This window comes from Temnothorax nylanderi, unplaced genomic scaffold (genome assembly GCF_030848795.1).
Source record: "Temnothorax nylanderi isolate EJ_2023f unplaced genomic scaffold, tnyl_v1.0 TNYL_tig0022_pilon, whole genome shotgun sequence".
NCBI lineage: Eukaryota > Metazoa > Arthropoda > Insecta > Hymenoptera > Formicidae > Temnothorax > Temnothorax nylanderi.
The window spans coordinates 1,055,077-1,080,350 of record NW_027249084.1 but is presented as its reverse complement, the minus strand read 5'-3'; the positions used below and the strand labels follow the sequence as shown (position 1 = coordinate 1,080,350).

Here is a 25,274-nt window from a genome sequence, read left to right as displayed (position 1 = left end):
CTCGGATTCTTTACCTTCTTTTTTTACGAGAGATAATCGAAACACCGTCATCTCCGAGAGGAAGTGAGATAGCATCGGCCTGGGAATGTCTTCCCGAAGAGATCTGTGTCGGAAAGGGGGGAACGCACCGGTATACATTCCATGGGAATTTACCCACGATTAACGCTTGTACTTTGCGCGTGGAAAATATGGTCGTCTTTATTCACAATTATAAATGCGAATTAATAGTAATTACATCCTTACGCGAGACGTTTATTGCGAAATTATACTCTGTAGAGGTAGCAAGGCAAATTTTTGGAGAATGTTTTTGCTATCCTGCGGATACACCGCTTTCACTTTGTATCCCGCGTGTCTTCGCGAGAATTTGCGAATTCCCAAAATTTGACTCACGCCACGTAATAATAAACAACTCGATGGACGGATAATATATTCTAACGATTCGCTATATTTGCACAACTGTCGCAAATGCGTTTCCTCTCAAATACGAGTTGTTATACATTAGCCGCTATTATGCCCATGTTACATTAACACGCGCGTAGAGCGCGTATAAATTGCTTGGAGATAACAATATGAATTTTGAGTTACAGGATCTACCAATGAAGGTAATGATATTTAGAGATACAATAGAGATAATTAATATTTTATACAAAGCGGTGAAAAATTCCTAATCGTAAGTAATTCATGTACAAATCTATCAGCTACAACAACTTGTGTACATATAAATTGTTATTCCTCTTGCACAGATTATTATGAATTATAAATTAACAGGTTGATATGCAAATAATCGAATATACTATACCTATATTTTATAATGTAAATTGTAGCATTGATGATTCTGAACTTACCAGAATAAAACTCTTACATCGTGTACAATATAACATGAACAATGATAAATATATCAATTAAGTACGTAAAATAAAAGTTTAAAAATTACTTCTCGTCAATTCGGACGGAATTAAACCTATCGAATGATGAAACGATATTGCGAACAGAGTTTGTCGTAGTATCGAACATTCGTAAATCGCCACGCAATTGCGCGCTCGTAAAAGGCCAAATTGAAAAACTCGTGAGCGATTTTAACGTCAGCGAGACGCTAAAATTGCAAGGTGTATTATGTATTCAGTCGCACCATGAAATAGTATCCCACTCAATTGTTACTTTTGTCTCTATTTGATTCGTATCGTGCGTTGCTTGTTCATGTTCGTAAGCATTAGCGAAATGTAGGAGGTCAAGAGATCGTCCATCTTATAACCCAGTGAGGTTTCGCACAAGAGTTTCGAGCCGCGCACGAGGTTCCCTATCGTCATGTGGAAGTAGGTATTGCCAGACGACCAATTGGAGATTCTTGTAAAGGGATGAGTGATGAGTATGTCCTGTAAAATAATACGTGTGCAGATTATTAATAGGGTCCGAGTGTATTGTTGATAAAACGTAATTAAAACTAAAGAAATGATACACAATACGTTTCTCATCGAGGGGAGATAACGTGAGATTATCTTGATTACCTTGGATTGAGGATGTATGAGGCTAACGCCGTGCTTGTTGATGGCGATTAATAACAACTCGGGGTAATTCGGTTCCGTGCTCTGTTTCACCTCGAAGAACGCGGAGCCGAACGTCGGCCATCGATATACGATTTTCAGGAATGTAATTTTCGCGTCTTCTGGACTCATGCCTAAGATAAAGTATCTCGATAAAAATCCCAAATATTTCTTCATGGCATAAAGGGCTCTAGCGAATCATTCGTGCTTCTTACTTACCAGCATCTTGATTATAGGCAGCGATTATCGATCTTTTCCAATCGTTAGCACTCTGTATCTTGATCAAATCACCCGGTATGAGTTCTCTTAGCATTTGTCTGAAATGAAAAAAAAGTTTGCTTGTTGTTCATTCGTAATGTCTTTCCTTTGTAAAATTACGTATTGAAAAGTGCTTACGGGATCGCTTGTAATTCCTGTTTGCTCTCGCCGAATCGTACTCTGTATACCAAGGCCGCTAATCTCGACGCTTCTTCTTTTGTACATTTGTGGTAGCCTATGCATATTTGCAATGATAATATAATGCAATTTACATATATTGTTACGTAGAACGCATTGCAATATGCCAGAATTAAACATTCTAATTGCCAATACTTACCTCTCAACAACTTGGGAAGTTCTTGATGGAAATGGAAAATTAAATCGGCGTTTCTGTCTTTACCAGGAACTGTATTTGTCCAAAGCTTCTTCATAAAGAAAACTTGATATGTAAACTGCGGCGACACTCCTGAATAATAAGAATAAAGAAATATATCATATCGATTGCTTAATATAAAAATATGCACGTGCAAACGTACTAGTACAGAAACCGTGTAGCAATTAGTGCATTCAAAGCTCTTGTTTCCTCGCTGCAGCTGTATTATTACGATGTTGAATTATCAAGGTAGCGAGATTATAGAGACGTGATATTTCTTCTTTGCGCTATACTCCGAGATAAATTAATTTGTTCATGCCACCGTGCACTTTCGATAATATAGACTGATAAAAGTATCATAATCTTCTTTTTTTAGTATTCTATGTTAGTAATAATAACTTATAACATATAACTTAATCTGTGTGTACATTCATTAATCCACAAACAAAAATGAATTTTCGATACATTTTCCTTCTACATGTGTATAGTAAAAAAAGATTTATATTTGTTGCTTCCGATATTAAAATTCGATACAGTCGCAGCGAGGAAACGAGAATATCAAAGATTGCAAAGATATACCGTCTCGCGATGGTCTAGCTTTCCTGATCCAATCAGTTAAATGTCGCACGAAATCGAAGAAGAAATCTCCTTCCGGGACGGAAATGACTTTATCAGCGATCTTGACAAACAGACTAAAGCCCTCTGCAGATCGCAGATTGAGTCTTTGCGCGATATTCTGGCAAAAGTCTTTCGCTCTGGTAGACGAGTCAACTTCGAATGCCTGTAAACCGGAATTACAATAGTTAACAATCGACAGGAACAAAATGCCTAGAGGAAATAGGCAATAATTAAGATATGTACCTCGTCCGTGTCGTCTGGGAAATAGACCTTGTGAAATATTTGCGTAGTTTTGTGCTGGATAGCTTCCACTTCCACTTGATGTGGTGGATACTTCCGTTGACCATTGCGCAAGGTCTTCTGCAGCCTTTGCAAAGAGTCTTGTGATATGGGATGGCGTCTCGTACGCAGAAACAGAGTTAATTCCTGCAATGGAAAACAGCATTATACATATATACTTGCAAATTTGTCTTCAAGCACGTCATCGATAATATTCTTCTGTAAAATATAATAATTATTGGTAAATAGAGAGAGAAATTCTATTATACCTTCAAGAGGCTCTGACTACAAGTAAACAGCCCAGTAGCGAGCCACATTAGCTCCCATCCTCGCTCTTCGCTCAATCTGTTGCGGTTATCGGTGAGCTGCTTCATAATCTGACAATAAATTTCGTCCCGTAAAATTTCATTCTTCAACGGTCCGTCGAAAATTAGATCGGTGTACTCGTTGCCAATGCGCGGTCGTTTCGTCGGCAGATCGCCCATGTACTTCAGAATGGCATTAAAGGCGAAACACGCTTCTTCGGCTAGCTCCTCCTTGGATACGAGTTTCTTCAAGAGAGGTTGCTTTATCGGCTCTCTGGAGTGATGCCACAATTCGTCCGTGTGGCCACGTCGCGCGGACGTTAAGGTCAGCGTTTTGGACATTGTTCTCTTTGGCGGTGTTCTAAAGATTTAATCCAATCAGAACGTTATCACACTTTTTACTTTAGAATATCAAATGCGAATTTGATATTGACGTTTCTACTTACCGGAAGTGATCGATTGCGTATTCCAAAAGAGTGTGGGGTTTATCGCGAGAGTCCACACCGTTCATTTGCTGCGGATAGAGTCTGCGACTATTCTCCGTACCCTCCATACTGAATAAGGCCTGAAAATTATAATCGATGAGTTTAGATAAAGAAGTCAACGTTCCTCGGCAATGAAAGTAATCCGTACGTTGATACGTACCAATATATCATTTGGTGGTTTCGTTAAGGAAGGTAAAACGTAAACCGTCTCAGCCGGGAAATCACCCTTCTCACCAGTCCTTTCGCAGGTTCCGACATACCATCCTGAGTTGAGCACAGTCTCGCCGGTGCTCTCGTCTTCGAGGACGATGAGATCGCCCTTTTGAAAATTCAAGAACGACGAGCCTTCGCCCGGCGCTTTGTAATCTTGTAGAGCTATAACGAACTTGCTGCGCTTCTTCAGCCCTTCCAGAAAGTATACCACCAGATCACGGATGTCCTCCGCGTTCGGGCTTTGGAACGTGAATTCTTCTCCCCGTACCGTCGATAAACTGAATGTTTGCGTAAACATCTTGTTTGTTCTACGAAGATAACGCCAAATTTAGAATGTAATACTCGGAAAGTTTTCACAACTTAACGTTTTAAAACGCTTTTAAAACACAAAACAAAGCACAGTTTGCTCTTCTTACTTTATACTACAACTTGCTACACAAATGTACGTATAAATTTCTTTTAAAATTCTCTCTTGCAAAAGGACTTAATTGTAATCGCGCTATTACATACTTTTGACTAGATACGGTGGTAATCTCGGGGAAGGATAACTCCAAGAGCACCTGTTCCTGATCGTCGACAACGTACACCCCGGTCCAATTAACGGCTATGATAACGTCATTCTTCGGTAGGTTCGGGCCGGAATTTCTGTAAGCTTCGTAAAATCGGGAGAACAACAAAGGCCATTTGAACTTTGCATAGCCGACTATATCCTCTTTAACGCGTAGCGCTGGTACTTTCTCTTTCAAGTAGTAACTCTGAAATTAAAAGTTAGAGCTAACAATAAGAGTAAAAGCTAAAATCAAGAATTCAGAAACATCTATGTATGCGCGCGTTTTTTTTTTCTTTTTTAAAATTAAATAACTTGGAATAGCTTCAAATTAACGTCTCTTTCTTAAAATAAAAGTAAAAACATTTCGAAATTCCTGTTCTTGGTTCGCTCTTTGCCTTCGGGGCTAAAATATCTTCATCACTTTACCTTGTTGGAATATCTTTGCGCGAGTTACAGCTTGCTTTGAAAATACTTGTTTAATTTTGTAAAGACAACACTTACCTTCTTATACGCCTGCAAGACGAGGAGTCCCCATCGATCGATCGCCTTGTCGATCCCCGTCAGACAATAATCCGGTATGTAATTCGGCAGAAGGGTATACAGTCTGTCGACGTTCATGTCGGTGTGATACTCTATATAATATTGCTGCGCCGCTATCATCGCCAGGTCCTCCTCCTTGTCGCAACGATATTCACCGAATTTCACGCCGCGTACCACCTGCTGATAGATTAAATTCGTGGCCACCTGGTCCTCGGTCGGCTCGTGCCAGGGCGCGAAAATCTCCTTCCTGAAGAACAACCTCCACGGCGCGTTCCGTTCCTGCGCGCCCTGTTCCTTGGCGTACTGCTCGCATTGCGAGATTGCGTCCATCACGTGATCGCCGCCGCTGCCCAAGGACGATACCTTGTCGAATAAGGCAATGTACAGAGAGAAGCCGAATTGGTCCCTTAGCGAGATCTTATCGGACAATTGGTTACACAGTTCTCTAGCGGTGGTGGCCGAGTCGGCCAGCAAGGTCTTCGTGTTGCCGTCCATAAAGGTGATCGGCAACATGATCGGCTTCTTCGACTTCGTGGCCTGAAGTTCGAGCCAACTCGGAGGTTGATTGCGAGTGCCGTTGTTGAAGGTTCTCTTGAGCCTATCCTCGCAGTAAGGCGCGTAACCAGGTGGTCCCTCCCTAATGAAGGCTCGCAGATAGTTGACGAACTTCTCGGAGGGTGCGAAACAGCCGACGCAGAGGGACAGCAGGATCCAACCTCGAGCGTGCGACGATTTCGATGGGTTGTTGGTCAGTTGCTTGCAGATTTGGCAGTATATCTCATCCCGCAGTTCGGCGCGCAATATACCGTGGCCGATGATGAAGTGCAGCTTCTCGAGGTTTGACGTAGGTCTGGCTTCTAACCAGGATTGATAGCTGTCGGCGGTATATTCGTCCTCTTGTAGCCTTCTGCGTACGTCTTCGCCCAACTTGTTTTTACGCTTCAGAGTTAGCGATACTAACTTGTGCCTGATCGAACGCGGCTTCTGCTTGAGAAATGTTTCCTGGAAAGACACAAAGGATATTTTGTTGTAGCTCTAGCGCCCTTTCGTGTACCAATACAGTTTAAAATTTATATGCAAATTTAATTACAAAGTGATCTTCACGTACAGGATCCATGCCCATCATCTGAGCCTCCTGAAATTCTTTACTCCTTATAAAATTCCGTCCGAGTGTCGCCGTCACTTTCGACATTACTGAAGTCGTGTCTCTATCCATCGTGTGGAATCGCGGCTCAGGTAAGTCGCCCGTAAATCGAAGTATAGTTATCCACAAAGCCTGAGCGGCCAATTGGTCGCCTTGCGTGTGCAACGGCAATAGTGGATGCTTGAGTGGCTTTCTAGAATATTGGTGCGTGATATTGCCCTGGAAATACGTGGCAGCGAATTTCTGGAACTTAAACTCGGACAGATCCTCCTCATCCTCCGAGGCCATCTGAATCGGGCTAATTATCTCCTGATGCTGATCGGCTTTCAGTGCGGGAAGATCCTATCAGAAGAAAAGGGATTAATATTTTCTTGATGCGAGAACAGATAAGCGAGGTTTTCTAATTTTAGAAATTAAATTAACTAAAATCATGTTATTCCAACTTTAAGGATTCTTCGCAATCGTTTAATCACTTTTCGCGCGAACGAAGAATCAAATTTATCACAACTTACATTAAACACAGATGTTTCCCTCGCCGGAGTCGGAGCTTCGCTGCTGGAGTCTGGCAAGAAATCGAACATGGCTTCGACCAATTTGCTATCGTCGACTGGCTCGTCTTGTTTCTTGGCCGCGTCGTTAATCAAATTTTTCTTGATTTCCATTCGTCGCCTATCTTCCAGCTCCATCTCGATTTCCTTCCTTTCCAGTTCTTGCATGCGTTCCTGAAATTTATACGTGTCATATTGGAATTTACAACTATTACATGAATTGCAATCGTGACTCGCTGAGAAGGAAAAGAAACTGGTCAACACTGGTCGACACTGGTTCTCGACGAACAATTAGCGTTTTCGCGAAAATTTCGCTAATTCTTAAATTATTTTTTATTACATATAGCGAGCAGATTATATTAATAATATCGTAGATCACCAAGAAGAAGATTAGTTCTTTTCTTGTTGCGATTTAATAGAGAACTTCTTGTACGTCCGCTACACAGACTTTCGTCTCCTTTATCCGTTAGAGTGACGAATGTAAACTTCATTGGTAAATATTTATCATATTTACCCTGTAGTTTTGTTCCGCGATCTCCTTGGCTCGCTTGTTGCCTTGGTCTTTCAGTTCGCGCTCTTCCTTCTTCCGCAATCGTAGCGCCTCCACGTGCAGTCGATACTCGTACTTGATCTTCTTATATCGCCTCTGCGCGATCAGCCTTCTCACGTGCGCCTGTATCTTCACTATGGCCCACAGCTTCTTCCGATACATCTTGCGCACCAGGTGACCTCGGGCTCGCGCTTGAAGCGCGACGATATGGCCGCGCAGGTGTCTAAATCTGTGCGACAACACGCGCGACCTGATGAGCGCCTGCAATCGCATGTAACCGATCCGCATGCGCTTGTATCGTTGACGTTGCGCGTAGCCCCGCCAATACTTTTGCACGATCATCGCCGCCGCCCTCATCCTGAGGAACCTTCTCCTGTAAACCCAGCCGCGGATATTGCGCTGCAGTATCAGAATCTTGCGCGTCAGCACGCGATCGCGCTCCTGCTCGAGGAACAGATCGTGTGCGTCCTTGAGGAAGACTTTGGTGTGTCCAAGCTGGTAATCCGACCGACCTAACACCGCATGGCAGACCTTCGAAGTCGCCGCGCGGCAGTCCACCTGAAGTTCACGATACGTTATATCGATATGAATTTTATCGAGAAAGTGACTGAGATAGCAGCTATGATTAATAAAAGTTTATTATTCGATAGATCATCCGCACCTTGTGTGCGGGTGGAATGCCCGAGATGAGAAATCGATATCTCTCCACGAACTCGGGAAAGGAATGGCGAATGGGGTAACCAGCTCGACGAATCCTGATGGTTTCCATCATACCGGAGTATCGCAATTGCCGACAGCAGAGACCACGATCGAACATCTGGAACATCAAGTATTTGCGTTTGAAAGGTCATTCCGTCGACCATCGACTCCCGCGAATGCTTACCATCGGTTTCTTATATTCATTCGGTTTGATGCATCTTATGAAGAAGGGTTGACAACTACATAAAGTCTTCATGAGCGCATCCAACGATTTCTTGAATTGTGTCGATAACGTGGGTGCTCTCTTCCTAGTTTCCGATCCCATACCGATGTCCTCGACGAAGCAGGCTTGAAGAAATTTATTCGACGATATATGAATAAGTTGCAGCAAGTCCGCGCTGAATGTGTCCCTGTTTTTCTCTAGAAAACTCCTCGTGTCGTAAAAGACGACGCCCGCGAAGTGATTCAAGCCGAAGGATGTGTTAATATCCGATTTAGGTTTCAAATAATTCCTATGACTGCCATGAGTCTTGTGGATTTTCGCCAACATGGTTTGATCCGTGCCCTGAAAATCGATAAACCATGCATTAAAAGCACAGGCAAATGTTCAGTTAATTTAGAGGGACTACTCCACAATAATTAAGAGATCTCGAAATTCCTCCTTTAATTATAGCACTCGTACTTTTGGAAATTTCGATTCTTCGTCAATAAGCGCCATAATGTTGAGCTGCTTGATAGCTATCAGATCTAAAGCGTCCTGGTTATCGACGAACTCTATATGCTGCCAATTGATACCCTCGTGATTGTACTCCTCTTGCTCCAACTTGAATATATGCTGAACGAAAAATTGCTGGAGATTCTCGTTGGCATAATTGATACAAAACTGCTCGAAACTGTTGTGATTGAAGTTCTCGAAGCCGAAGATATCCAATACGCCTATAGCACTCCGCGAATTATTCTTCGGCCTGTATATGGCCTCGTTAATTTTCTTTACAATATGTACGAATAATCGACCGTATATGCCCTTCACAAATGCATCTCTGATGTCGACCGATTGCTCTCTCGACAACGTAGAAACCTATCGAAACACGACAAAGGATCCATTTTCAATACTATAGTACAGACAGTATTTTTAAGAGCTTTTTCGCGGTCTCTACATATGGAAGAATACTTACTACTGTTTCACCGTGCGCGAATATCGTTCTGCGAGTGAGCGCATCTATCAAGGACTGTACTGGAACTCCTAGTAAATACGCCACTCTTTGTACATTCGTTTGCTCTGGAATCTCCGTAGCGTCTAAATTATCTGGAAGTCACGCGTGAATTGAAACCATCTAATTTCAACTAATGAGACTGACGCGGCGAATTTGTTAGATTCCTATTAAAATTTCGTACCTACAACAGTGGCTCTGTACTTTATGTTGCCCATATGTAACAAAGCCGCGAGCAATTTAAGCACCTCCCAAATTTCCACGTCGGAGAATAACAAAACCTTCATAGCTGATCTTATGTCGGCGAATTCGGCCGCGTCGTCGCGCCCTTCGCAAGTAATGCCGCCACCCTAAAGGCAAAAGATTAATATTGCACATGTAGGTTGAGAGCACATACGAAAGTTTTCTATTTATGAATAACATTCTTTGCTGCATTTTTTATATATATATACTTTTGTTCTTGGAGATGAGCGTGCTTGCGCGCGTGCGTGCGGGCTTTGTGTGCATGAGTGTGCGCGTGTCCTCATTGTCAGAACACGAAATGTTATTACTACCAGTATTGCCGTTAGCGCTAACCAATACAGTATTCGCGCACTTACCCCTATAAGATATTTGTACGTGGACGCATCTTCCAGCTCGAGCTTTTGCTTCTCCTCCTTGGAAAGGCCAGCTAGCATACAATAAAAAATGTGATAATTCCTCTCGTCCAAGCTTTGGGATACGATCCGTGATTTTTCCAGAAGATACTGCTCTATCTTGGCCCCTTCTATTACGCCTTGCTCGTTGAAATGAATATCGATGTACTTGCCGAAACGAGAGGAGTTGTCGTTTCTCACGGTTTTCGCATTGCCGAAAGCTAGAATGTTAGAGATCGTCGTTTGATAAAATCAATCAACTCTTCCGGTTTTCAATGTAGATATGTGTGTGTGAATTTGTTTTATCATGAGACTCACCTTCGAGTATCGGATTTGCTTCTAAGATCTGTTGCTCGATCCACGAATGTTTTCCGCTGATTGCTGCTAGATATTGTAGAATTAATTTCGTGCTCTCTGTCTTTCCCGCTCCGCTCTCGCCACTAAAATAAAATTCGAATTTCTATTAATAATATAAAAAGAATTGTACAAGTCGTAATTATACACAGATAATAATTGTTGCCTCAATAATAAGCTAATAGCTTTCAATAATAATTGTCTCTTCAATAGCAAACACGATTCACAAAAATATCGACACGAAAGAAAATCGATCTTTTCCTCAGCGATCCCATTTATAAAGAGCAAATAAAAAAAATGTATATTGCAAGATTAATGTCACAGAAGGGTATAGACGGAGCACGACTTGTGGTACCTTACCTAATCACTATGCACTGATCCTGGCCGTATCGGTTCATATGCGCGTAACTGTTATCGCCGATGGCGAATATGTGCGGCGGCAGCTCCCCGATTTTACGATCCTTGTAGAGTTTGATTTGCTCAGCGGTATAAATAGGCAATATCTGGTACGGGTTGACGGCGACCAGGATGGAGCCCGTGTACGTCTGTAAAATTACATTGTCGTTACGTTCGCGAATCGGATCGTTTTTCGCGCGCCTGGAATCTCGCTCAGCCAATCTCGCATTTCGCCATCGCGCCGAGGGACTTACGTAAATGAGATTCTCGTTGTAGCGTATCAATAGATTTCGCAGAATGCCCGCCTCATGGAGGTCTCCTAAACTGATCATATCTTCTACACCTTGCACCGAAGTGGCATGCATGGCCTTTATTCGTCTCTCCGGCGTTAGCCATTGTTCCTGCGAAATTATTCGTCAATCGACTAATGGAATTAAAAGTTAATTAGTTGAACGGCTGCCTTTCGGGGAAAATGCAAGTATAGTATCGGGAAGAGCGATGGTTTGGTTTTTTTTTTTTTTTTAAAGAAAATTAAGTCTTCGAAAGCGAAACTTTTCGACACCGTCGCCTTCGCGAACAATTCTCGCGGCAGCAAATTTGTATAACATGTATATTCGGTGATCACCTTGTTGTCGTCGTCCTTTACTTGAATACGTCTGCCTTCCGCCGAGATGACTCGCGCCCCGATCGCGACGTCAAATTCCCTTCCTGAGATTGGTTCGATCCATATATAATCCCCCTGTGTAGGATAAAGAGGCACGCTTTTATTATTTTCCTTAATAGAAAAGGCAGACCAGTCTCTACCTACGCTAATGTTACATATACGAGCGTAATCTAAATAATTGCCCAAGGTAGCGAACGTGTGTCGCTGGCCTTGAACCGTATAAGAATATCTCGAATGGCGTTAATTAACATAAACCAGTTATTCACGTTATTGAGTAACGTGTGTAACTATATCCACCCACACTATACCTCGTCCGGCGAATATGACGGAGAGATGGGAAAAAGACGAGAAGCGAGAATCGAGCGACGCGAGGGTTTCACAGTCGCGGGTTGTATGGAATTCGTATTAACGCAAGCGTCGGATCTAAAAATTGAGTTATATGGTATACCGTTGTAATAACTGTACTACCGCCTTTGCCATTCGGCGTGGCGCACGGCACGCGGCAAGGCCGGTAGTATATACGTCGTAACAAATTTCCCAATTGTTATTTGACACGCGCGATACACGTGTCACGCGTGTCACACCTCGGTAGATCGATCCAACATCACCTCCGCCCTTCCTCCTCTTCTCCCTCTTTCTGCATCGCTACACTTGAATATTAAAAGATGAAAAATTTAAACCATCTTGAGTTAAGTAACACTTTGTCATTTTTATCTTATGTGTGTCGAAATTTATTATTTCAATACAAAACAGTGTTATATAACTTTATTGATTTAGTTAAATTAACGACATATATTGAATAAAAGCAGTGGCGAATAAACCTATAGAAATGATTAAAAATGACTCAAATAGAGTATAATTTGACACTACAAATTTAACAGTGTATTAGATTAAAGGACTTACGTGGCTCGCGCTCTCATTCATACCGAAAATTTCGCGTAACGTCAACGGTTTACTTAACTGGAGCTTATTCGTTCTCCCTGGAAATATTTCGAAATCATGAAAATTGATATTTAAAAAAAGAAAGAAAGTGAAATTTATATCGTAAAATTCTCACTTCTCGTGAATTCGCGCGCGCACGGCACGTTAATCGGATCGGCGGGCGAGCGATGCGAAAGTAAAATTGCTGGCCGAAGCAAAAGGAATAGATCGAATAAGCGGCTTTTATTTCGTGGGCGAAGCGAGGCGAGGCGAGGAACGGATGGAGCTCTTCCGATGTTCCGGTGAAGTGAACAATCGGGACGTAAACGTGTGTATCAGGTGCGATCCCCCCCCGTGTTCGTGTGGGCGGCACGTATGTATATTACGCTCGTGCGCCCGCGCGAGCGCACGCGATGCAAACGGTTGCAGCACGCGGAACTGCGCGGAGCGTCTCGTGGGAAGCCGGGAGCCTTGGCGAAGCCGTGGCCGAGTCTTCTACCTGCCGCTCTTTGCCCAACTCGATCGCCCAGTGCCCGCTCGTGATTGACGGGCGAGCCCGACTTCCGTTTCGCCATCGGATCGGACGGATCGGCGAGGAATTCAACCTTGTCGTTCTCCAAACGCCATTAGAAAGTCGTATAACGATCTACGTACGTTGTACAATGTAAACTCTGTTTAATATATGACATTTATGTAAACAATGTAAACAATCTAATCTTGAAATTTACCTTGTAGAACCCTGCGTTTATTAGATCGTTTTACGTGAACGATTTTAAAAGTGAGTGTCCTCGACAAAGCGTTTGGCGCGAAATTCGCGAACTGGAGCACCGATACGAACCACCCGGCGACGATCGATCGATATATACATATATCGTGTACGTGTGTACGTTTGGACCACTGCCAGTACTGAAAATCTGTAGTGTACGTGACGTAAAGTATAGATTTTCAGTCCTGGCGGTGCATATCAGCCAGGAACGCGGCCTTAATCGTCGGCGACGCCGACGTGGACGTCCGATAAGCGAGTCGTCCAGCGTGAACGTGACGCTGCCGGTAATCGTCGCCTTTCACTCGCCTTCGCGGAGAGACGCGACCCTCCCGTTCATCTCCCGCGCAGATTTGTCGACGTTGGAAAGCCAATGGACCAAGTCCTCTTGATTTCTACGATCGCGCTTCACGATATCCTTGCGAGGATATCGAGAAGAGACGATCCGTTTACGCCGATTTATGTCGTTTTCTTCTTCTCTCTTTGACTTTTCTTTTTCAGCGCGCGTCCTCGATCATCGTTGTTGCCATACGTCATTTGATAATTACACCATTGACCAGTTAGGAAATGACATTGATCAAATTACTGGAGACTATCGCCGAACGAATGCCGCAAATTGAAATGCCGAGAATTTAGGGGTCTATTCGCTCCAAAGGTACACTGTTAAATTCTGATAAAATGTAGTCAAATTATAATCAATTTGAGTCAGTTTTAACCATAAGTTCTTAAATTTCTGTAAGTCGCCACTGCTCCTACTAAAAAAAAAACTATGTCGTTAATTTAACTAAAACAATGTTAATTTACCTAAATCAATGGAGTTAAAATAATAAATTTCGATACATACATAAATAAAAAGACATTAAAATTTAAAAATTTTCAGTTAAAATAGTGACAAAATGTTAAAATTTAAATACGATTTAAAAATAACATTTTGTTTTTAAATTTTCTTTTTCATAAACAAAAAACCTAGAAACCTGTAATTTTGCACATGGTAAAATAACAAGATATTTAAATTTAAAAGTTTCGAGTTAAAGTAGAAACAAAATGTTTAAAATTTAAATACAACAAAATGTAAAATTTAAATTAACAAAATGTTATTTAATTCAAGGTATACTGGTTTAAATTGCATCCTTTAATATTTAAAGGTGTAGGCCTGAAAAATAGACAATTTTTGAGGATTCTTTTCATAAAACCTAGAAACTTGTAGTTTTGCATATTTACATATTTATTATTATTTTATCATCCTCTGCGCGAGCCACTCACGGGTTAAATATCTCTCGCGGTCTCATCCGCGAGGGTCACGCTCTCTCCCGTGATCCATTCGCTCGCGAAGCGACTCGCTCCGGTAGTCTTGCGTTACGTCTTATTGTCAGACAAACATCTAAATACCCCGAATAGCCGGAATAGCAACATCACGTCGACAGCCTAATCTTCGAAAGGTCGGAACGCGAGGTATTTTAACGTAAACATTTCGAAAATAATCGCATCGACCAGGCTCGACACTTTACCCTCTTAAATCTCAAATATCTCGTAACTTGGATTTTTCGTCGGCGATAAGGTGTCGACAACGCGAGAAAACGACAAGGACGAAGGAGGAACTGCAGAGGGAACGCACGGTCGCGCCGCGCCGTCCAAGCCACCACGTCCAAGTGACGTTAGCGTCACTTAGCGGTACATCATTGTTTACAACGAGAGAACACGATGACTCCTGTCTCTCCGGCTATTTTCACTCGTCACAGATTCCTACTGACCGTGTTCGAGGAGAACGACGAGGAAAGCGGTAAATGTGATGGATTAAGCTGGCGCGAGAGATCCGCCGCTTCTGCTCGCGCGACCAGCTTCATCGGAATTTATCTGGCCATTCGATATTCGATCGACCGACACGCGCAATCTCGTAGCGCTTTTCACTCGCCGGAGATTGTCCCCGCTGTGCGCGATCGACAACAGAGCACAAGGAGGACGTTTAGAGCGCATCCTCCTCAGGCGGAGAGAATGTCCGGATAACGCTCTCGAAGGTTGATAATGATAAGTTTATCGAGCAGAAACGTCCTCTTACACAGTGATACCAGAACAATGCGCAATGATCAAGATAAACGCTTATAAGAATGCAGATAAGAACCTACCCGTGTGACGATGACCATCTCTTAAGTCGTGGTTGTCGGCACTCCGCCTAAAAACAAATAAAAAATAAATAAATAAATAGGATCGAGTGGCACGCGTGCGTTCTTCGCACAATATATATACATTAATTTTATCTAACGGTAGATTAGACTCGGTATGTGAATTTAAGAATGCCTATTACGCGTGTAAAGCCTTTGAAGAGACTTGAGAAGAAATATACTCGCGCGAGGAGAATTCGTCGAAGCTACACGGAGTACCAAGAGCACTTGAACTCGTGTCAGTCCCGAGAATCTGACGGTACCCGCGTCGTAGACGCGTGTCGCTGCATCTATTTGGAGGCGAAGCATCCCGAGAGAGACACGCACGTCGGTGATGTCTGGTCGATCACCGTTACCGCGGAGGCATCGCAAACCTGTTCGCAAAAGTGGGTTAGGCAGTTTGCGTTACCGTGCCATACGGCTCCGTCGAGAGATCCGAGAGAATCCTTCTCTTTCGCTCTCTCTCTCTCTCTTCTCTCTTTCTCTCCCTCCTAGCCCAGCCATCAGTTCCAATACCGCCACGCGTTATCACGAGCCGTCGAGCCATCGAGTGTTCGAAGAAAATCAAGCGGAAAATGTATTCTTTCCAAGGAGATTTATCGCGCGATGCACAGGCGATATTGTATCATTTTTATGTAATATTTATACGTAACAGACGAATCGTAAATAAAAAACTTCTGCAGATTAATTTTAATTTATTAATATATTTATTAATTTAAATTAATTTCTTGTAGATTCACATATTTGTCAATCGCGTGAAGAGATTTGTGACTTTGCGCAAGACTGTGTAACAACGAGCACCTAGACTTCTTTCCGCGATAACGCATCATGACCGATCTACAATCTGATACGATCTACAATGAGAAACCCGGAAAGATGAATTTCCAAACGTCTAAACAGATTGCATTGATATAATTTATCGAAGCAAGTTAAATTTAATTCGTCGGATGAAACGTGTCAATTGAATGTATTGGTTTGCGATTGACTGAGCAATGTAATTTAAGAAAGCGGATATAGAGTAAGAGAAGATATTGTTCGTAAATTGATCTGAGCGAATAAGTAAGTACACATTTTGCATGCCTCATCGAGACAGTTTGAGAGAGAGAGAGAGAGAGAGAGAGAAAGAGAGAGTTAAATCTCTTCTACTCATTGTCAGATTCGAGTAGTGTAAGAATGTCACAGCTCTAATCAAGATCATCTCTCTCTCTTCTATCTTGACTATTTAATTTCCATATTATCACCGTAACACCAGAATGATTTAATCTAGAGAAAAATTTAATTATCAATTTAAATGCCCGAGTTATAACTCGGGCATTATATATAATTGAAAAGAAATGTTTATTTGAACATAACAAAAAGAAAACTGTGGAGAGTTAATTGACAGTTTTAAATCGCATTTGGTTCAGGATTCTAATAAATTTTACCGTCTTTCTGACGTTAATTACACGAATGCGTTACGAGTTTTTTTAAGCCTTTCGGCGCTTCAACTGGACACGTGTTCATTATTTGTGCAACTTGGATCATCCGATGACGAAAGTCGCATTTTAATCTCATCCTTCGCATCCTATTATCCGGTTAGTTATTAAAAGTAAATGTCACGAAATCGCTGACAATTTTAAACCTTGTCACGTCTCGTATTAATCATCGAGAAGAAATGAGATTCGTATGTAGGCGATTGGGTCGAATGTGAAATTATTAATGCAATCGCGGGACGAATGAAATCAATACGTCGTGTCGTAACGTACGTTCGGGTTATAAGATCGTTGTTTTAATTTTATAGGTGGGCACCCTTGTCTCTCGCCATGAACTTGAAGGCACGGGCGTGAGCACAGAGCGGTGGTCGCAGTCGCAGTCATTGACTTTGAAAATATCTGTGGAGAACGGTCAGTGGCGTAGGCGCCACGCGGGAGACTTTAACGGGTGATCAAACGAGGCGCTTTAGTGCCTATGGTGCCTATCTACAATAGGTGTTTTAAGCCCTAAGCCTTAAGAAATTGTTCAATCACAATTGAATTTGAGGAGAATCATTGACTGTGATTGGTCAATTTCTTAGGGCTTAGAGCTTAAAACACCTATTGTAGACGGGCACTTGGGATCGACTAACGCCGAGGGAGCCCGTACAACTTGCGCGTTTTCAATCGCCCTTTCGAGACGATAAGAAGTTCCGGAAGCCCTATTTCAATTTGCGTTGGTGACAGTAATTAGATTAATATCGATATCGCTGTACAGTCGTTATGGTACATCGACACGGTAATCGCGCGCGGTTACGGTGAAAAATCGAAAATTAACAATATATGAATTTATATATATAATTATATATATATATATATATTATTAATATAATTGTATATAATTATATAATTATATTAGTATAATTATATATATAATTTTATACATTATTATATCAATAAAAAATTATTAGAAAGAAAAGACGACGTTTGTTTTGAGGAATGCGAGTATTGTTATCAGTACAATATGTAAAGGGTGTCCCACACTTCCTGCAGATGCCTTCATCAATTTAAAATCGGTCTTACGTTTGCGAAAATATCGAGGGAGGCCAACTCGTTTATTGCAGCCTTCCAATCTTTAGGATCATACATCCTTACAGCCAAGTTTCAAATTAGAATTTTCCGTTAAAATAGACTCTAGTTAAAATTAGCAAAACCAATATGTAATATAATGTTTCGTAATTAATTTGATAATTCACAGTTTAGTGCAGTTTGCGAAGAGGCTTTCTCTCAATCGCCTCGATTCAATATCCTTCCTCTTCGAAGGCCACTTCGGGCCCTTTCAGAGAATCCGTCGTTGAAAAATATTGCGCGAAGCGAGACACCCCGTATACGTAAACGTCCGAAGAGTCGGCCCAGTCATTTACCTTTATCTCATCGTCACACTTATCTCTTACTATTATCGCAGCACGTATCGCGCGCGATGTTCGCGTGTACGCGCGTGTATACGTTACCAATCGAGGTGAGATTCGTCGCACTTAATTTTTTTCATTATAAAAGCAATCGCCGAGTTTCATCTCCGCGATAAAAGACGCATTCGATTCGCGGACACGCGACAATAGTCGTAGAAAGCGTAAACCGCCGCGCGTCCAGCCCGGCGTTTCACGTTAAAAAAAACTGGAAAGGATAAAACTTTTGAGACTCGATTCACTGAAGCTCGTTTTTCCACATTTCAGGGACGATTTGTGAAATCAGGCCAGCGGAACGGTTTAATATTTCGCTAATCATTGCCGTGATAAGGTCCACGCCGATCCGCGGTACCCGTGAGCGACTCGAGACTCGTTTCAGAAAAGCCCTCGTCATCTCTGGGTCGTCCTCGAGAACTTCCACTTTCACATTCGTGGAAATTTTTCGAAAAGGCGTGATTGAATTTTTTTAAAGAAATGAACCATCGAGAGAGATCTGAAAGCTCGTCGTCTTTCCCAAGTGTTTCCAAAGTAACCGTAATAGTCTTTTCAGTGTTAAACGATATCCTCGAGCACCGCGATCGTCGTCACGATCGCGCGTATTCATCGCCGAAACGGAGAGGCACCGAGTTGCTCCTCCATCACGCGCGCACTTCCGCCTCGTTCATCCTGGGATACGCGCGTCCGCCCCGCGTCCGGCCCCGGCAGGAACAAACGATAAGGGCACGGGGGCCGATTCTCGGGACCGCAATCGGAGCAGCGCAGAAGGGGATAACTGCGAAGGGGAGCCGAAGGATTCGTCCCCGCGTGAATCGCGGCCTCCGTCCACGTACCTGTTGCGAGTAACGAGAAGCACGACGGAGAGCGGCTATACGTCGGCTATATGTCGGCGGCACGCTCCATCAAGAGACACTACACTGGCACTGGACTTCCGACGTGCGGTTCGCTTCTCATGTCCGGTCTCTTCGGAGACGAACGCGAACGAGCGAACGAGCGAGCGAACGGAGCGAACGGAGCGGACGTACGAATGCGAGGCGCGTTCGCGTACTTAGCGAGATGGACTCGCGAGACTAAAGACTAAAGACGTGAGCGAGCATAAGGTAACCGAAATCAGATCGCACGGAGGTACAGCGGGCACAACCGGTCGCGACCTGCGGACTCGCGTGGCAATCACGAAGAGCGATCGTCGTCGTCGTCGTCGTCGTCGACGTCGTTCCGGAGGATGGAACTACGGTGAACCGGCACATTAACACGTCCGCTCGGCTTCGGTTCGGTTCGGATCGGGTGTGCCAGGTGGAAGCCTGGCTTAAAGCGAAGGTGGTGGTAAGACCTCGCGCGCGCTTCGGACCGCTTCGGGCTCGGGGCTGCCCCACCGCGCTCGCTATACGCTGCGGCAAAGGGGATACACGTCGGTAGGTCGCGGTTGTGTGTACCACGTCGTACACAACCAACTGTGACGGACCGACTGGTGGGCCGAGCGCGAGCGTTCGCCAGATCGCTTCCTGCCGTTCAGGTAACAAGATCAGCTATGTCTCGCCGCTCACCTGGCAGCCCGAGATCGCGCCCGCAGAATCGGCACTATCGGCCGCGATCTGTCTTGTCGACGGGCTCGCACGTGAAAGAATCTGATATTTTACTTTAACATACTCCAGAATCCGGGGCGTCTCCTCTTCTGACTTTTAATTAATCAAACAGGGACAGTAATCTGTAATATAATGAAAAAAAAAAGGAGACAACTTTGTTAGTTATCCCTTGAACGACTCGTTACTTCATCATAATTCATTTCGTTCGTCGAAAAACAAATAATTGACACAAAATTGCGCAACTGTGTTTTACATTGAAAATATATTTCTATTTTGTATCAATTCGACGTGTGAGTAGGATACGTACACGTGGCTTAATCGCTTCTTTTTACATCTCTCGCAATGGCATTATGCTGTGTCTCGGTAGCCGGGTAGCGACCGTCGCTAGTGTACGATTTAAGGACGTTCTCCGGTCCTTATACTAGAGAAAATCGATTTTCTTTAGATTTTCTTGAAACTGTGAATATACGTTAATTTAGGTGTGCTTTATGCGTGGTATAAATTTCAGTACCTCTTCCGGTATAAAAAATAAAGATACTGAGCCTCAAAGTTTCAACTTTTACTAATGAAAAGGTTTTCCAGTCCAAACGGTAAGAGATACGAGGTTGGCCAAGAGGACCAAAGTTGCTCCTCTCGTCGAGTTCTATAAGGAAAAAATGCCAAAACTAAAAAAAAATTAAATTTAAATTTTTTTTTTGAAACTGAGGCTCAGTATCTTTATTTTTTATACCGGAAGAGGTACTGAAATTTATACCACGCATAAAGCACACCTAAATTAACGTATATTCACAGTTTCAAGAAAATCTAAAGAAAATCGATTTTCTCTAGTATAAGGACCGGAGAACGTCCTTAAACGTCTGTCCGTTTTGTTTCCTTACGCGTGCAACTACGAGTTTCCAAGTGTGTCGCCCGATCGCAAATGCAGTCGCTTGGTCGTGTAACGTGTAATCGGCGTAACGTTTATAATAAGAAGCACGTCCATGTATTATTTCCAGGTAATATACATATACATACTTTTTAGCAAAACATACAAAAATGCTTGACAATACTAACGCTACTAGTGTAGTTTCTCTAGTCGAGCTTACAAACGTACGGTACACTTTGTATTCAATGCGGATTAGGTTTACTTTGACCGTGCGAATTGCATTCGCACACGTCTGCGCTATTCAAAATGCAGAATTTATCCCCGCAGAATAAATCCAGACGACATTTTGATAACAAGAACGATTCCTTCCACCAGCGTTCGTCTCTCCTGCAAAATCGCAGTGGAGAGACTCACCGTGAAATAATTATACGTACGCGTACATTCAGGTACAAGATATGCATCTTGTGTATATACATTTATCGCGCGAGGATGAATCAATCAAAACAATTTGCATTTTCGTGGCGTATTACGTTGAAACGAAGTTTTTTTTGCTGCTACATCTTGCCTATCTACTTCTCTTCAATACGTAAAGTTCAATGGAAGCTCATCGTCACTAACGAACCGTCTTGACCATTTCACAATTGTTGCAAATCTTTATCAACCAACAAGATACACAACGAAAATACCTAGAAATAACAATTGTCTCTCTTTCTCGCGCTTTTGCATTCAAGAAAGTAAATTGTGTACAATTCCATCACGATAGAATATACAAGAAATCGTTAAGTTTGGGACTAATCAACTTTGCATAGCTTGTACCTATTTATTGTACTTGAGAAGACTCATATAGTCAAGAAAGAAACCAGCATTTATCGTAACGATGGATACTTTCTTGGCTGGTTCGCATTCTCTCGTAAGACAATGTAATAATATTAAACGATCCTGCATGAATTACATAACAAATAGGACTAGGACTTGGTACGAGATACATATCGCTACTTCGCCGAGTCGATTCAAAGATAGTATAGCTGAAGGTTTATATGTTCGAGTCGCTAATAGTTTAATAATGTAGGAAGTAATGTAGAAAACGAACTGGAAATTCTCAAAATATATTCCCTCGTTTCTATGCCTATATTAGATAAAATACTTTAAAATAGTCGATGCTTGTACCATTGCCGACGGCATATAAGCCAACTCTTGACCGGTTTTTTTTTACAATCGAAAATGTATTGAAATAACGTAAAGATATTTTAAAGACTTTCAGTACTACTTTTTAATAACAAAACGTATATGGACGATCAATAGCAGTATATAAAGTTGCAAAATGGCGATTCAGGTATGGGGGCCCCTCGATTCGCTGTAACAACATACGTGTAATCTTGTAAATTTCGGAAAAACTCGGGGATTGCATCAAGAGTTTTTATTCGAATATATAACGGAAAGTTTCTATCTCGAAACATTCTTCGATTTATATGTAAGTGTGTCTTAAAAAAATTCCGTTGTACTCCGAAAGATATTTCAATACTTTTAATTATATTCTGCGTTGCGTTGTGTCGCGTAGTGACTACCAGTGTCGTCACCCTGGTTTTTCGAGACCGAAGGGAGTTCATGCACCTTGCATACACACATATATAATATATATATATATATCCACGGATTACTATTTACTATTATTTCGTGTAATCACGTTGCGCAGGCGCACAAACGCTTTTCTGGAAGTAATTCTATCGTTACAACACGATTTAAAGACAATGCCACTGAATTAACGTGCTTGCGCTGTACTCGTCTCGTCTCTTCAGCTATCCCGATGTTCAACGCAGAAAATATGGATATGGATTAAGCAGGCTCTAGCGTTATCACCGATAGATCGACAAACGATCGTTCACAATCTCGCGTGTTCCATCAGCTCATCGGCTCCAACTCGTATTACGCAATCACGATCACCGACTCACAGACAGGCATAATTACATAATCACAAAAATAGGTTTTTCCAGAGTATTTTTCCGAGTATGACAATACCTCTGTGACTTGATTCGCGGTCAGTTTGAATTATCGACATACATACGCGGGGAAATTCACTGAAAGAGCGCGGATATATCCCAAATCTTAATAACGCGATCCTGGCCGATGGTCAACAATCTTCGCCTAGGAGCGTCCAGGTCCATCCCGACGACGCTGTGCTTGGCATCGTGGAAAGAGGCCAGTGACAATTGGCTGCGAAAATCAAAGGCGAATATTTATTTATCGCGCTCGCCGTATTTTTTAAGGAAAAGCGTGACGCGTAACTTACTTCTCCGACTTGAGTTGTATGTGGCACTGATCGCAGACTCTCACTTCGAACTCGAAGCCCATCGCCGGTATCGGTATCCGTTGCGACGTGCAGCGGGCGCATAACGCGCGGCCGCAATAGCGACAGTGATGCTGCCTCAATCCCAACTGTCGTTGATCCATCATAGCTTTTATATTCCAGAAAAAGGGTCTTCCGCAAGCCTGGAGATTTCGTGGATTTTAAAGCAATGCACATATGCCGCGAAGCAGCATTCATACTTATTTTTAAAGGCCTTCTTGTGAAGGGCCCTTTCGAACGTACCTGGCAGACGTCGGACTCGACCCAAGCCGCGGTCTCCTTCCTATTCGCCGCCATATTCCAGCAGACGATCACGCCGTCCTCGCCTCCGGACAGGAGCTGGCGTTCGGCGCTCGCGTAGCACAACGCCGTTACTTTGTTACTGAAAGAGAGAATTTTTCTTTCTTTTTCTTCAGAGCGTGTCTTGAAGGTAATTTAAGTAATTTTCGACCGAGCAAAATTCAAAGAATTTCGCGCGCGCGCGCGCTTACTGGTGTCCCTGTAGCTCGTAAGCGGTGCCCTGGCGGCCCCCGATGTCCCAAACGATGATGCTCTGATCGAAACTCCCGGAGAACAACAATTGTTTCTCAGTGTCCCATGCCAACGCGTGGATACTGCCTGTGTGTGCCTTTAACGTAGTGATGAAGGTAACGCCACTATTGTCCAGCTTCAGCATGGCTATCTGACCGGAATAGTCTCCCACGAAAGCGTGTTTGGACTGGGCATCAAATCTGTACGGGTATGCGAGTTAAGTTTCTCATGAAACGTATCTTGAATACGTTTCTACAAAAAGCCACTTTTATTCGGGCAAGAACGTAAAATTCTGCAAAAGGATACTGCAGAGCGGTGTACCACGCGTCCGTTTGGTACGATCCCAATTTCTGTCCCGTCTCGGAGCTGTGCAATTGAAATAACTTATCGCGACCTATACTCAAGACCCACTCGAAATCCGCAGCAAAAATAATTCCTGTTACTCTCGCCTGATGCGCTAGGTAGTCGCGCATGGCCGTCATCCGATTGTAATCTTGCTCCAAGACGAATTCCTGTAATCCAAAAAGCCAAGCGATATCCTGATCATCTGTAATTCTAACGACGGAACCGTAGAAAGGTGACTCGACGTACGTTAACGCTTCCATTATCCAGGCCTACAAACAGCTGCCTCGTTTCCACGCAATAGTGCATCGAGGTAGCCCCCGCTGGCATGTACTGACAAATACTTGGCCAGTAATGACCGGAATCCCGTTTCAGCCATACTCGGATTGTCCTGTAAAAGAAATAAAGTCGAGGTAAAACAAACTGTGAGATATATCAATTAAAAGTCGCATTGTAAGGATTAAACTTTGTAAATATATTATGCCGCGTATTATTGTATTAGTATTATACAAATGTGTGTGTATTATTTTATTAATTATAATTAATATAATAATAATATATATAAAAGAATTATATGTGCATAAAAGAAAGGGGAGGAAAGTGCGCGCGCGCGCGCGCGCGCGCGCACACACATGCTACACACCCACGCACGCACGCAACGATACAAAACGTGCAAAATAGAAAGATAGGATTCGAGGTGTGTCCACGCAGTCAAAAAATTGCGCGCAATTTTCGTAACGAGAGCAAGGAGCTCCGCCGAGGATCGCAGGGTCGAAAGTGACGAGGAAAATGACGTAGAGACGCGACAACGCGGATATGTGAGGGGAAACGTCGTGCAACCTTAAGGAAAATATCAAAAATATCGTGGTTTGGGAAAAATATTCGCGCGACGGGTACGTACCTGTCATCGCAAACACTGATTACACCCTCTTCCCGCGGGATGATGATAGCCGCGTTAACGTCGTCGCTGCAGCCCTCCAACTTCGACAGGAGGACCGGCTTGCGGCTGCTGCTGAATTTATCGTGATTCACCCCCGGGGCGGGCTTTATTTCCGCTGCCATTTCTCTGGAACCGCGCGAAACACGTCGATCACAAGCGCACAAGTGCAATTGCCATTTGACAGTTGTCAGATGCTAATCACGGCGCCCGCGGACTACGGAGATGGGAGACGACGGCCGAGACCACGTCATCCGCCCGCCGCCCGATCCGCAAGTTGCGTTCCGAAACTCATCGTGCATCCGCCTCAGACATTTCTAGAAAAAAATTCTTATAATGCTGGGTCTACAATGCGAGTCGCAAAGTCGTGAGTCGCAAGAATTGACCAATCACAGTCAAATTTGAGGAGAATAATCGACTGTGATTGGTCAATTCTTGCGACTCACGACTTTGCAACTCGCATTGTAGACCCAGCATAAGCGTTCAGACAGCACCATGTCCAAAATCGAGACATAAGGGCCCGGACACACATGTACGGCCGTACGTTCCCGA

General features: G+C 43.1%; 2 protein-coding genes and 3 long non-coding RNA genes across 9 annotated transcripts; 2 read left to right on the top strand and 3 right to left on the bottom strand.

Moving 5' to 3' along the window:
* Nucleotides 1–180: 180 nt before the first annotated feature.
* On the bottom strand, nucleotides 181–19,537 carry Ck (myosin-VIIa ck). 3 transcript variants are annotated; one of them, XM_071700469.1, is made up of 27 exons: nucleotides 18,954–19,537; nucleotides 15,171–15,217; nucleotides 11,325–11,438; nucleotides 10,954–11,100; nucleotides 10,664–10,848; nucleotides 10,268–10,389; nucleotides 9,914–10,170; nucleotides 9,499–9,664; nucleotides 9,279–9,409; nucleotides 8,786–9,181; nucleotides 8,288–8,668; nucleotides 8,066–8,221; nucleotides 7,369–7,962; nucleotides 6,819–7,028; nucleotides 6,253–6,648; nucleotides 5,124–6,164; nucleotides 4,583–4,827; nucleotides 4,020–4,380; nucleotides 3,821–3,939; nucleotides 3,339–3,735; nucleotides 3,034–3,216; nucleotides 2,752–2,953; nucleotides 2,137–2,265; nucleotides 1,938–2,034; nucleotides 1,761–1,858; nucleotides 1,506–1,675; nucleotides 181–1,373 (listed from the first exon to the last, which is right to left on the bottom strand). In XM_071700469.1, exons 2-27 carry the CDS (start codon nucleotides 15,186–15,188, stop codon nucleotides 1,167–1,169), a joined length of 6,522 nt encoding a protein of 2,173 aa, XP_071556570.1. In that variant the 5' UTR covers nucleotides 15,189–15,217; nucleotides 18,954–19,537; the 3' UTR covers nucleotides 181–1,166. The 3 variants fall into 3 exon arrangements, with proteins under 3 accessions (XP_071556570.1, XP_071556572.1, XP_071556571.1); XM_071700471.1 differs by having other exon boundaries at nucleotides 6,271–6,648; XM_071700470.1 differs by having other exon boundaries at nucleotides 19,272–19,537.
* LOC139769425 (uncharacterized) lies at nucleotides 11,445–12,593 on the bottom strand. The gene is made up of 3 exons (XR_011717556.1): nucleotides 12,421–12,593; nucleotides 12,267–12,343; nucleotides 11,445–12,013 (listed from the first exon to the last, which is right to left on the bottom strand). It is a non-coding gene; the product is annotated as an uncharacterized lncRNA (long non-coding RNA).
* Nucleotides 12,646–16,693, top strand: LOC139769424 (uncharacterized). 3 transcript variants are annotated; one of them, XR_011717555.1, is made up of 4 exons: nucleotides 12,646–12,934; nucleotides 13,020–13,429; nucleotides 13,549–13,702; nucleotides 14,606–15,900. It is a non-coding gene; the product is annotated as an uncharacterized lncRNA (long non-coding RNA). The 3 variants fall into 3 exon arrangements; XR_011717554.1 differs by lacking the exon at nucleotides 14,606–15,900 and adding an exon at nucleotides 15,941–16,693 and having other exon boundaries at nucleotides 13,020–13,702; XR_011717553.1 differs by having other exon boundaries at nucleotides 13,020–13,702.
* Nucleotides 18,122–21,697, top strand: LOC139769426 (uncharacterized). The gene is made up of 2 exons (XR_011717557.1): nucleotides 18,122–18,176; nucleotides 18,391–21,697. It is a non-coding gene; the product is annotated as an uncharacterized lncRNA (long non-coding RNA).
* Wdfy2 (WD repeat and FYVE domain containing 2) lies at nucleotides 19,947–25,001 on the bottom strand. Its single transcript, XM_071700475.1, has 7 exons — nucleotides 24,687–25,001; nucleotides 24,035–24,176; nucleotides 23,750–23,955; nucleotides 23,404–23,643; nucleotides 23,156–23,294; nucleotides 22,856–23,055; nucleotides 19,947–22,779 (listed from the first exon to the last, which is right to left on the bottom strand). Exons 1-7 carry the CDS (start codon nucleotides 24,845–24,847, stop codon nucleotides 22,641–22,643), a joined length of 1,227 nt encoding a protein of 408 aa, XP_071556576.1. The 5' UTR covers nucleotides 24,848–25,001; the 3' UTR covers nucleotides 19,947–22,640.
* Between the last annotated feature and the right edge of the window lie 273 nt (nucleotides 25,002–25,274).